The sequence below is a fragment of the Oncorhynchus nerka genome, linkage group LG15, assembly GCF_034236695.1.
Source record: "Oncorhynchus nerka isolate Pitt River linkage group LG15, Oner_Uvic_2.0, whole genome shotgun sequence".
In the NCBI taxonomy this organism is placed as follows: Eukaryota; Metazoa; Chordata; class Actinopteri; order Salmoniformes; family Salmonidae; genus Oncorhynchus; species Oncorhynchus nerka.
In genome coordinates, this window is record NC_088410.1 from 33,332,116 (window position 1) to 33,344,134 (window position 12,019).

The 12,019-nt window shown below is 42.8% G+C and overlaps 1 protein-coding gene across 2 annotated transcripts in view; it reads left to right on the forward strand.

Moving 5' to 3' along the window:
• The first annotated feature begins 3,133 nt into the window (after positions 1-3,133).
• The window catches only part of LOC115142448 (growth factor receptor-bound protein 2-like), a 40,929-nt gene continuing 32,043 nt past the window's right edge, over positions 3,134-12,019 (forward strand). The window contains exon 1 of one of the 2 annotated variants that reach the window (XM_029681923.2): positions 3,134-3,570. In XM_029681923.2, the coding sequence (XP_029537783.1) occupies positions 3,493-3,570 (78 nt within the window). In that variant the 5' untranslated portion in view covers positions 3,134-3,492. Of the gene's footprint in view, positions 3,571-11,362; positions 11,442-12,019 lie in introns of those variants that run through there. The other variant, XM_029681924.2, reaches the window with a different exon arrangement.

Genomic DNA, 12,019 nt, shown 5'->3' on the forward strand with positions numbered 1-12,019 from the left:
CCTACACCTTATGACACATCTACAACAGGTGAGGTCTAGAGCCAAACTAAATGTTGTCTTCTACTCTTCACACATGCATATTCATACAAAAGTGTGTGTTTGTGTGTGTGTGTGTGAGAGAGAGAGATCTTTAGAAAACAAAAATATAATTACTTGACACATTGGAAAGCACTAACCAAAGAAACAGCAAACTGGAATGCTATTTGACCCTAAACAAAGAGTAGTACACAGTGGCAGAATAGCTGATCACTGTGACTGAATGAAGGAATATTCTAAATGAAGGAATATTCAGTTTCCACAAAATGAGGTGGAAATTGAGATGCACTTTCTAACCGTTTGCCAAATGTATGTCTTATTTTTGTTATTTGTTTAACCTTTATTTAACAAGGCAAGTCAGTTAAAGAACAAATTCTTATTTACAATGACAGCCTACTAAAAGGCAAAAGGCCTCTTGCGGGGACGGGGGCTGGGTTTAAAAATAAATTCAATAAAAATATAGGACAAAACACACATCACGACAAGAGAGACAACACTACACTACATAAAGAGATACCTAAGACAACAACATAGCAAGGCAGCAACACATGACAACACAGCATGGTAGCAACACAACATAACAACAACATGGAAGCAACACCACATGGCAGCAGCACAACATGGTACCAGCACAAAACAGGGTGCAAACATTATTGGGCATTGACAACAGCACAAAGGGCAAGAAGGTAGAGACAACAGTACATCACGCAAAGCAGCCACAACTGTCAGTAAGAGTGTCCATGATTGAGTCTTTGAATGAAGAGATTGAGATAAAACTGTCCAGTTTGAGTGTTTGTTGCAGCTCGTTCCAGTTGCTAGCTGCAGCGAACTGAAAAGATGAGCGACCCAGGGATGTGTGTGCTTTGGGGACCTTTAACAGAATGTGACTGGCAGAACAGAGATGACCAGTTTACAGAGGAGTCTAGAGTGCAGTGATAAGGAGCATTGCCAATACCAATTAGAGACACATTTCCCTCAGATTACACAGATCCACAAAGAATTTGAAAACAAATCCTATTTGGATAAACTCCCATATCTATAAGGTTAAATACCACACACAGTGTGCCATCACAGTAGCAAGATTTGTGACCAGTTGCCACAAAAGGGCAACCAGTGAAGCAAAAAAGCCATTTTAAATACAAACAATACTCATCTGTCTATTTATTTCCCCTTTTGTTCTTAAACTACTTTCGCATTGTTACAACACTGTGCATAGCCAGATGTATAACATTTGAAATGTCTCTATTCTTCAAGAAACTTTTGAGAGTTTAATGTTTACTGTTCTGATTGTTTATTTCACTTTTGTGTATCATGTATTCCACTTGCATTGGCAATCTGAACATGTTACCCATGCCAATAAATCCCTTTGAATTGCATAGAGAGAGAAACAAAGCCATACCTACAGAGAGATGAACCTGGAGAAGAATCCCCTAAGCAAGCTTGTCCTAGGGCTCTGTTCACAAACACACTTCACAGAGCCCCAGGACAGCAACACAATTAGACCCAACCAAATCATGAGAAAACAAAAAGATAATTACTTGACACATTGGAAAGAATTACAAAAAAACAGAGCAAACTAGAATGCTATTTGGCCCGAAACAGAAAGTACACAGTGACAGAATACCTGACCACTGTGACTGACCCAAACTTAAGGAAAACAGACTCAGTGAGCATAGCCTTTCTATTGAGGAAGGCCGCCGTAGGCAGACCTGGCTCTCAAGAGAAGACAGGCTGTGTGCACACTGCCCAGAAAATGAGGTGGAAACTGAGCTGCACTTCCTAACCTCCTGCCCAATGTATAACCATATTAGAGACACATATTTCCCTCAGATTTCACAGATCCACAAAGAATTTGAAAACAAACCCGATTTTGATATACTCCCATATCTACTGGGTGAAATACCAGTGTGCCATCACAGCAGCAAGATGTGTGACCTGGTGCCACAACAAAAGGGCAACCAGTGAAGAACAAACACCATTGTAAATAGAACCCATATTTATGCTTATTTATTTTCTCTTTTGTACTTTAACCATTTGTACATTGTTACAACACTGTGTATATATACATAATATGACATTTGTAATGTCCTGATTCTTTTGGAACTTCTGGGAGTGTAATGTTTACTGTTCGTTTTTATTGTTTATTTCACTTTTGTATATTATCTACTTCACTTGCTTTGGAAATGTTAACATATGTTTCCCATGCCAATAAAGACCCTTGAATATAATGTAATTTAATTGAGAGCGTGAGAGAGAGAAGTGGAACAGGGGAGTGGGATCATTTCTGTGCAGATTTAAGTATTCCCAAAATGTCGCGATAGGAAGCTTCCTATATACAGAGCTCACTTTCTAGGAAGTGGATAGCCACTAATAACACGTGTTTGTAGAATTTCAAGGGATAGCAAGTAGAAACAAGGTAACATTAAATGTAGGCAGGTGGACTAGGCCTAGGAGACCTGAATAGTTTCACTTTAGCTTCATGCAAGTCCTGTTGTACCGTCGTTCACTTTTTTGAAATGATGTAGCCTATATTATTGTTTAATTAGCCTACATTGTAGGACTAGCACAACAATAGCCTAATAGTCGTATCTTCGTCATCTTTCTTGTGTTGGAGCTAAAGTAGGCCTACAAGTCTCCTTTCTAAGTTTTAGCAATTGTGACAACTAGGTTACTTTTAACTTGGTAACAAACTGTTGCTTGTCAAACTTGGAAACAATCATTTATTGCATTGTTACAACTATCGCAGGTCTTTGTTTTTAATCCCAAATGTTTCACTCGAATGAGCTGGACATTTATACAAAATATTGATGTAGGCTAATGGCAAGGGAAGAGGGCAGAAAACATTGTACCAGACACAAAACGATTTTGAGTCGAAATGAGACATTCTACATTTAGCTCGAGTTGAGTCATCAACCACATCTGCCTGTCAAACATCCTCTACAAGGCGTGTAAATTAGCAATCCCATTGGTTTTGCACAGCTACAGTACACCTATTGGATATGACAGTATTCTCACATCCGATTGGTCAATTGTGGAGATGATGTGCTGTAGTTGGTCTGAGGAAACGTCAATCAGATTATATCCTTCCTCCTCTTATTGTGCGAGCCTCAGAATGCTAGTATTGTCTGTGGGCGCGGCATCACATCACAAGCTATCATATTAGTGCGTTGTTTTTCGGTGTTGGTTAATGTTGCTTTACTGCTACATCGTCTCAGGTTCTCTATCTGCGTTCTTATTCACAGGTTTGTAGGGGCGTGCAGCGAGTGAGGGTATTTGCGCTACTCGGAGTGACTGGTCAGACCAGGGGGAAAACGGGACCGGAGCTTTTCTGTTTTTTTTTCTGACATTGTTAATAATCTTCATAATTCCTTGGAGGAATAAACTCCATTGAAAGACTTCAGAAGGGTACTTGTGCGTTCCTCAACACCGCATACAAGTGTTCCAACAATCCTCACCATGGAGGCCATTGCCAAATACGATTTCAAAGCCACTGCAGATGATGAGTTGAGTTTTAAACGTGGAGAGACGTTGAAGGTAAGCAGCCAATTGTTTCACTGTTTATATTCTTAAGAAATGTGTCAGGGACAGCATGTTCCTGACTGATTAAAGGCCTAGTTATTACACTATTTGTAATAGCCTGTTACCTTTTTTTGTTGTTGGTCATTTTGTGTCTTCATATTAGACACTCCTGCACAGTTAACTGGTTTTAAGGACATGATCTAAAAACGTGTAAACAGTAAGTTCCCTAATTCACTTTACTTGGTCGATATTCAATAACAAAGTATTTTCCAAGAGATATTACCTTGTCATTTCAAAGGTCTATTTATTATGATAGGCCTACAGAAGGAAAATGTTGTAGGGGTGTTGTCCTTTGGTTCCAACACATTTGAATGAGGCGCAGCTAATGTCTTTGTCAATGGCAAGTCATATGGTAATCGGTGTCACGTTTTCAAGGAAAAGTTCAGCGATTGTTTCCGTACAGATATGGAAAAGGATAGCACTGATAACCTTTGGCAGGACACGATTCTGTCTTTCTCACATCCTATAACAAGCATCCTATATTGTATGCCACATATTACACGCGGTCATCATTTTGTGTGGAGAACCAGAATGAGCAACCCCAAAATTAGTCTTTGTAGCCTATATGACAATAATTTTTAGAGTCAAATAAATGCTAAAAGAGGAGTCAGAATGCTATGGTAAGTAAAACCCTACCCATAGTTGGTTAAAAACGACGCTTAAGCTCTTCCATCAAATCCTTTCTTTATCCTCAGTAGTTCAGCAATATTGGACTTCTGTGGTTAAGTAGGCTATGTGATAATGCTGAAACAGGAAGTCTCCAGTATCATCCTTGGCTTCTATACATTTTTCCTCACTCAGAGAGTCAGAAATGGAGAGGGAGAAGGAAAGAGAGCAGAGAGAGAGTGAAAGAGAGAGGATGAGCTGGCAGTATGTTTACAACCACACCCCTTCCCTTGCTGAGATTTTGACAGCTCCTTCATTTCAGTGTCAGAACAGTACTTTAACAGCTCTGCTTCAAGACATGCTATAATGGTTATAAAAGCTCTATTATAGCTGAACTTTTTTGCGGCATAACTGCACGCTGACACGACTGCCTGCACTGCAATCATAATACTGGTGTCAGTTCGGGGTTAAAACCATATGCAAAAAAAAAAAACAGCAGTAAAGAGAAGATTGAGAGTGAAGTGTGTGTCTCTGATGTAAACGGCTGGTTGTGGTTGTGTGCAGTCTTGTCTTCTTTCCAGCTCCCTCTCTCCACTGGTGTTTTGAGAACGGTCTGGCCCTGGTCTTGGCTCACCCTCCCTCCCCTGTTCCCCTCTACTCCGGCAATGTACCCCGGCAACGCCGCGTTCAGAGGCAGAAACAGATCTGGCGAACCAGGACAGGAATACGCATTCATATCTCCTCAAGAGAAACATCAGTTGTAGATGTTCACACTAGAGACAGGAACATATCTGATCATGTGGCTTTAAGAGAAATATGGCCGCGAGCTGTGAAAACGGTGAACACGGTTGAAACGGTGACAAAGTTACCAGTCAATTTGTTGCCTACTGACTTAACAAGTCGGTAATTGTCCAAGAGGAATATCTGAAGGACGATTGGTGCGATTGCCGATCAGTGATAGGAGGCATGTGAGTGCAGGCTATACTGCGTACAGTATACACTAGTCTAAGTAACTTTTACTATCCGTATAGTACATTCTGTCATCCAAACCAATGGATGTCCCTCCCTCCTGTATTAGCCACAAGCTTTTAGCCGGCTTGACAATGACCATAGCATTTGGCAAGACAACACAAACCAATCTGGAAGCAGGCTATATTCTAACAGCAAAGTCAATAGATTTCTTTCTCGTGTTAGCTGATTTGTTCACAGAAATGAAGCTCAATGGAGAGCGAACATTCTTTATCACAGCGCTGTAGAAGGGGATGGGGGAGTATGCCAGGCAGCTTACTCCATCCCCCTGGGCTTTAGGCTTCGCTCGCTCGGCGGGCACCACATAATAAATATTAATCGTCCAAGAGTGTGGTGTGTGGCAACAGCTTGCCGGTAAAAACACTACTACACCCGAGGCTATTATTTTTTTTCCTTCCCCCTGCTCGGTTCTTTCTGCGTAGCGCAGCATGCATGAACTCCGCCCGGAGTTGCGAAAGGGTTCTGTTGAGTTGAGTTCCGTTCTTGCAACTTCCTGGGACTGCTCTGCTGATGCAGTCTTGGCTCTTCTGAGTTCAGAGAGGGAGGGAAGGAGAGAGGGAGAATCTGGAGGGGATTCAGGAACGTCGGCAGTGATCCTATCCCTCCTTTCCTAATTGAATTCTGACCATGGAGGGAGGATGGGGCTCTTTGGCACTGTTCTCAGGGCCCATGGGCGGCCTCTTCTTAACCACACACTTCAAAGCTTCTGGCCTGGCACTGGGTTTTTAGCTCCACTACTGTTCCAGCATGTACTATTACACAAGTGTTGTTACAGGGTATTTAGTCAAGTGGCTCTTATGAAGTAGGTCTACTCTCTTGATGAACTGAGCTCTTATGGAATAAGCCTACTGTCTTGGTGAATTGCTGAGAATTAGAATACAGCCAATGCGTGACGTGCCATGTCCATGATCGATTTAGCACCGTTCTTGAGATCCCCTTACAATACAGGGGACATTAAGTCCTCATGGATATTTTTAGAGATCTGTGAAGATGAGAGATTATTTCCTCTGAATATGTAGGGTAACTCCCCCATCCGCCACTTTACAAAAGGGTGGAGGAGTTTATTCTCTGTTATTGAGTTGTCAGGAAGAGAAGCATGTCAGAAATAAATAACGCTTACTGAACAGAAGTCTTGTCTTGTTTTTTGTGTTACTCGACATCAAGACATCTCGTTTTTTCTCGCATTTTGAAGGGCAGGAGAGGAGACCTCCGTTTTTATTTGGGGATGTTTTTTTGTTGGATAGACATTCAATGGCTCTGAGGCACGCAATCTCCCTTTCTCTCTCGCGTTCTCTATTTCTCTCTTTCTTTATTTTTTCTGTCAACTGAGGCCGCAGCACAAAAGCCGGGCAGCATCAGGTCTAAATTTAGCCTGCAAGGAGTGGAAAGAAAAACCATCTGAGACAGGAACCTGGCCAAGGGCTGTGTGTGTGACAGAGAAGCCCAAAGAGAATGGAGCATCACTCTGGTCAAACAAAGGAGAAGAAGGAAACAACAAACAGCTTTGGTCTCAAGTGTCTGGCTAAATAGTTTTTAGGGAAGTAGCAGCACCGTAGCCTGGTCCCAGATTAGTTTTTGCTGTATAGCCAAATCCTGTGGCCATTGTCAATGCCATTTGGCTAAGGCTCTACAGCACAGATCTCAGGCCTGCAAGGTCACACTTTGGCTCTTTGACTTTTTGGTGCCAACCCACGGACACCAGAAGTCTGTGTTCCGAGCTGGCAGTCAGGCACAGAAGGATAAACCGAGAGAGAGCGAGGGAGTGAAAGAAAGCACTCCAGAGACAGCGGGAGTCTAAAACGGGATGTACTGTGAATGTACAGTGAAGGACAGACAGCGTCTGCCAACGCTATCTAGTGAACTGAACTCATTCCCATGGCGGATGCTAACCTGCTAGGTTTCTTAGGAGCTTATACACCATAAGCTGCATCCTATGGGTCACTTATGTCATATGCATGATAGGTTCTTCTGCCATTTGACCATAGCCATTCTTTGTGTCTATTTATGAGTGTGTATGCTTGCGTGTGCACCTGCATGTGTGGGTGACACTGACTCCTTTGACAGGGGCAAATGTACAGTGTATCAACTCTCCCATTACAAGGTGAAATCACCACCCGATGCAGATGAGTGTCAAGACAAGGGCGATGGAAGGAAAGACAATAATAGACACACATTGACTATCCCCATTGAGAGAAGAACAGCACAATCATTCATCCATCCGCCCTCCTCTGTCACAGATCGTGTCCTTCTCTTTGTCCTCCAGAAGGAGGAAATGGAGGTGAGGGATGCGGCTGGCTGCACTCCTCCATCTCTCCATATCTCTCCTCTGTTCCCTTCATCCCTCGTTCACTTCATCCTGCCTATTGGGGAAGGAGGGAGAGGGAGCGAGAGTAATCTAAACAAACAAACTAGCAGGTCCCATGTCACAGCTTGTGACCTGCTAGAGGTGCTAAAGAAGACCGAGGGAGAACAGGCCTAAAGTAAACCCACAATCCTGTGCCGGGCTTCTCTCTCGTCACCTCCCGTCACCGTGTACAGAGTTACAGTATATTGACTTATCAATTACAGGGCAGGAAAACAAAGCATGACGAAGAAAGAGAGAGTGGGATGGCAGAAGGAGAGGTAGAATAGTGTTTATAAACCTTTGTGTTGCCTTACTACGCGATAGACACAACTTTAACAACCCAAACACCGGACCTAAATTGGTAGAACAAGGGTCTTTTCAAGAATTAAACCCTCAGGTTAGGTTTGTGAACTAATGTCCAGGTGTTCTAACAAATCGTGCACTCCCCCAAGGCTAAGTTAGGATGTTCTAACAAATCGTGCACTCCCCCAAGGCTAAGTTAGGATGTTCTAACAAATCGTGCACTCCCCTCAGTACAATGGCAGGGTGTTCAAAACATTTCTGCCCCCCTAATTACAGTATGAGATCGTCTGACTGGAGGGCTGGTAGTGCACACATGCACAGAGAGAGAGACACACACACCGAGTTGTCACACTGTAGCTTTGAAAAGTTTAATGCTACTGTCTGACCCAGTCGTAAGGCCAAAGGCTGCTCTTATTACCCCTGTGTTCAGGGACCTTCGCTTTGAAGCCATCCTGGAGCCTTGCTTTCTTGTTTTCCTGCTTGTCCACCTGCGTGGTTTGGGATGGGTAGATGCCGAGTTTGCTCCATTTCTGTTGGGAATGCCCTGAGATTTGACTAAATCTAAGGAACGAGGGATTTTAAACTTTCAGGGGAAGAGAAAAGAGTGTCTATCTTCTCAGGTGTGTTCAGAACTTTCCAGGCCTCACAACTTGCCAGATAGTTTCATTTTGCACGGGTTGACTTCACCCAGTCGTAATTCTGTCCAGGGCTACAGTAGTTGAGGCTCACTACAACACACTCCCTACTGCTCTTTAGCTAAAAGTGTGATCATGGGCCCGACAGTGTGAAAAGCAAAACATGGTTTCCTGTCACATCTAATGCTGTTCTTGACTCTCAGCTTCACAACCATATTTTTGTATTTTTTATTTAATTAGGCAAGTCAGTTAAGAATAAATTCTTATTTACAATGACGGCCTAGGAACTGTGGGTTAACTGCCTCGTTCAGGGGCAGAATGACAGATTTTCACCTTGTCAGCTCAGGGATTCGATCTAGCAACCTTTCGGTTACTGGCACAACGAATCTAACCACTAGGCTACCTTCCGCCCCGCCCTTGGCCTAGGGGGAGTGCAAGTAGATACGCACACATACACACACACACTCACAAAACAGTGTAGAGAACACATGCACACAGACACACACACACTAAACTAATCCGCAGTGGGACTAGCTTGGGCTGTTTACATTTAAGTCATTTAGCAGACACTCTTATCCAGAGCGACTTACAAATTGGTGTATTCACCTTATGACATCCAGTGGAACAGCCACTTTACAATAGTGCATCTAAATCTTTTAAGGGGGGTGAGAAGGATTACTTTATCCTATCCTAGGTATTCCTTAAAGAGGTGGGGTTTCAGGTGTCTCCGGAAGGTGGTGATTGACTCCGCTGTCCTGGCGTCGTGAGGGAGTTTGTTCCACCATTGGGGGGCCAGAGCAGCGAACAGTTTTGACTGGGCTGAGCGGGAACTGTACTTCCTCAGTGGTAGGGAGGCGAGCATCAACATTGTTTTTCGTCAAAGCTGCGATCCTAACACCGCTCTGTCTAATGCCTCGGAAACAACCCTCTCCCACACCTCTCTCTCACACCACACACAGCCTCTCACCCTCTCTCCAGTGCTGTTTCAAAGATCCATCTCTAAGCCCAGTCAAATGCTTTAACCATTGATTAAACCTAAACCTGCCTTCTCCCACGTGGACAGACCATAGAATACAATACCCTGGCCTGTTAGCTCAATACGGATGGCTTCCTAACTACTGTAGAAGCTTTGTTTTCCCTCCCTCCCTAAGCTTTGGGTTTTTTATCGCAACACCCAGAAATGGCTCCCTATTCCCTATATAGTGCACTACTTTTGACCAGTGTCTTATGGGCCCAATCAAAAGTAGTGCACTATATAGGAAAACAGGGTTCCATTTCAGCTGTGCAAGTTGCCTTCTCACACCTCATTTGTTTTTACTGTGATGTCAATAGAGCCATTCTCACTTTATTTATATAGTTCAGGGGACTGGAGGGAACCGGCTAAATTCTCACTATTTATATAGTTCAGGGGACTGGAGGGAACAGGCTAAATTCTCACTATTTATATAGTTCAGGGGACTGGAGGGAACAGGCTAAATTCTCACTATTTATATAGTTCAGGGGACTGGAGGGAACAGGCTAAATTCTCACTATTTATATAGTTCAGGGGACTGGAGGGAACCAGCTAAATTCTCACTATTTATATAGTTCAGGGGACTGGAGGGAACAGGCTAAATTCTCACTATTTATATAGTTCAGGGGACTGGAGGGAACAGGCTAAATTCTCACTATTTATATAGTTCAGGGGACTGGAGGGAACAGGCTAAATTCTCACTATTTATATAGTTCAGGGGACTGGAGGGAACAGGCTAAATTCTCACTATTTATATAGTTCAGGGGACTGGAGGGAACGGGCTAAATTCTCACTGCAGGATTATTTACTGGTTTGCTTCAACTCCAGGAAAAGCGTAATTGTTTCAGGAACCGTGTGTGTGCGCGCGTGTGTGTGTGATAGGGAGATAAATGAAGCCATCTCCTCTCTCCCTCTTCTCTCCCATCCTGTAATTTGGTCGTCGCGATGGAACACGAAAATACCCATAACTTTTGCTTATGTGGTTGCCAAAGTGTCATTTCCATGTTGTATGGCTTCTGGAACTGCAAAATATGGTTATTTTGTTTGAATGGGCACAGAAACGGTTGTAACGGGATCGTTACAATATCGTAACTATTACTTCTCAGAGGAAACTCATCAGAAACCCTCAACAGAAACTCTAGGTATAGACTAGAGTTTGGGTATAACCAGAGATACTGGATATAATGATGGGATTTACGCGTCTCCCCCCTAACAATGGGATTCGTTGTTCACAGAGCGGAATGGCAGGCTGTCGAGCTCCTGTCTATTCCTCTCTGGTGATTGGCGTATAGATCTCCGTTATTTAATACTTTTTGTGAATATTCGATGAGCCGTCAACCGCCTGTAGAGTGAGATGCTATGCTAACCTCATGAATATGCATAGACTGTCACGAGTTCTGACAGGGACAACTCTGATATAAAGTATTTTTTCTCAAAGTTGCCTGGATGTCACTTGTCACACTTACGTCAGTATACCCGTAACATGCTACGCATTACGAAATGGCTGTTAGATCAAAAAGACTCACTTATCACAATAGCAATACATTTTTATATTGACTAAACTCTCATTGACCCCCATACAAAAACACCTCACTTGCTTAATAATCTACTAAGTGTGGACAGATTTTGGGCGGAGTAAACCCTCTCGCTTCGCCTCTTCAGGCTTAGTCCCACCCTTAGCCATCCCGCGAGCCGCATCAAGTCGGAGTAGTGTTCCAATTCAACTTTGAGCAAGGGGTAGTGCCTTTGAGCCCTGTAGTTGTCCCTCCAAATGATGCGAATTGACATGCAGATTTTCTATCTAGTGGTTATCAGAACTCCCATGAAGCACTGCGACCGAAGTCTCTAAAGTTGCTTCAGGAAGATGGCTGGCAAATATACTATGATGGAAGCAAACGTAAGTAATAATTATAACGTCATAACAAGTCATGCAAAAAATGTACAGTTAAGAGGAATATATTAATGCAGAAAAGGGTTATGCATATTTATTGGTCATGAAGTTAATTTATGAAAATCGCTATTTAATTAACATGCTGACTAGCTAACATTAACCAACTAGCCATACATTTAGCTTGCTGATGGGCGTGACATTTGTAAAACTTGTAATTAGGGATGCACGATATATCGGTGAACATATCGGAATCGGACGATTATTAGCTAAAAATGCCAACATCGGTATCGACCGATATCTACTTTAACCCCGATGTGCGAAACCGATGTCTACGCTGACGTGCATACCTACAGTTGAAGTCGGAAGTTTACATACACTTAGGTTGGAGTCATTAAAACTAATTTTTCAACCACTCCACAAACTTCTTGTTAAACAAACTATAGTTTTTGCAAGTTGGTTAGGACATCTACTTTGTGCATGACACAAGTAATTTTTCCAACAATTGTTTACAGACAGGTTATTTCACTTATAATTCACTGTATCACAGTTCCAGTGGGTACATATACTAAGTTGACTGTGCCTTT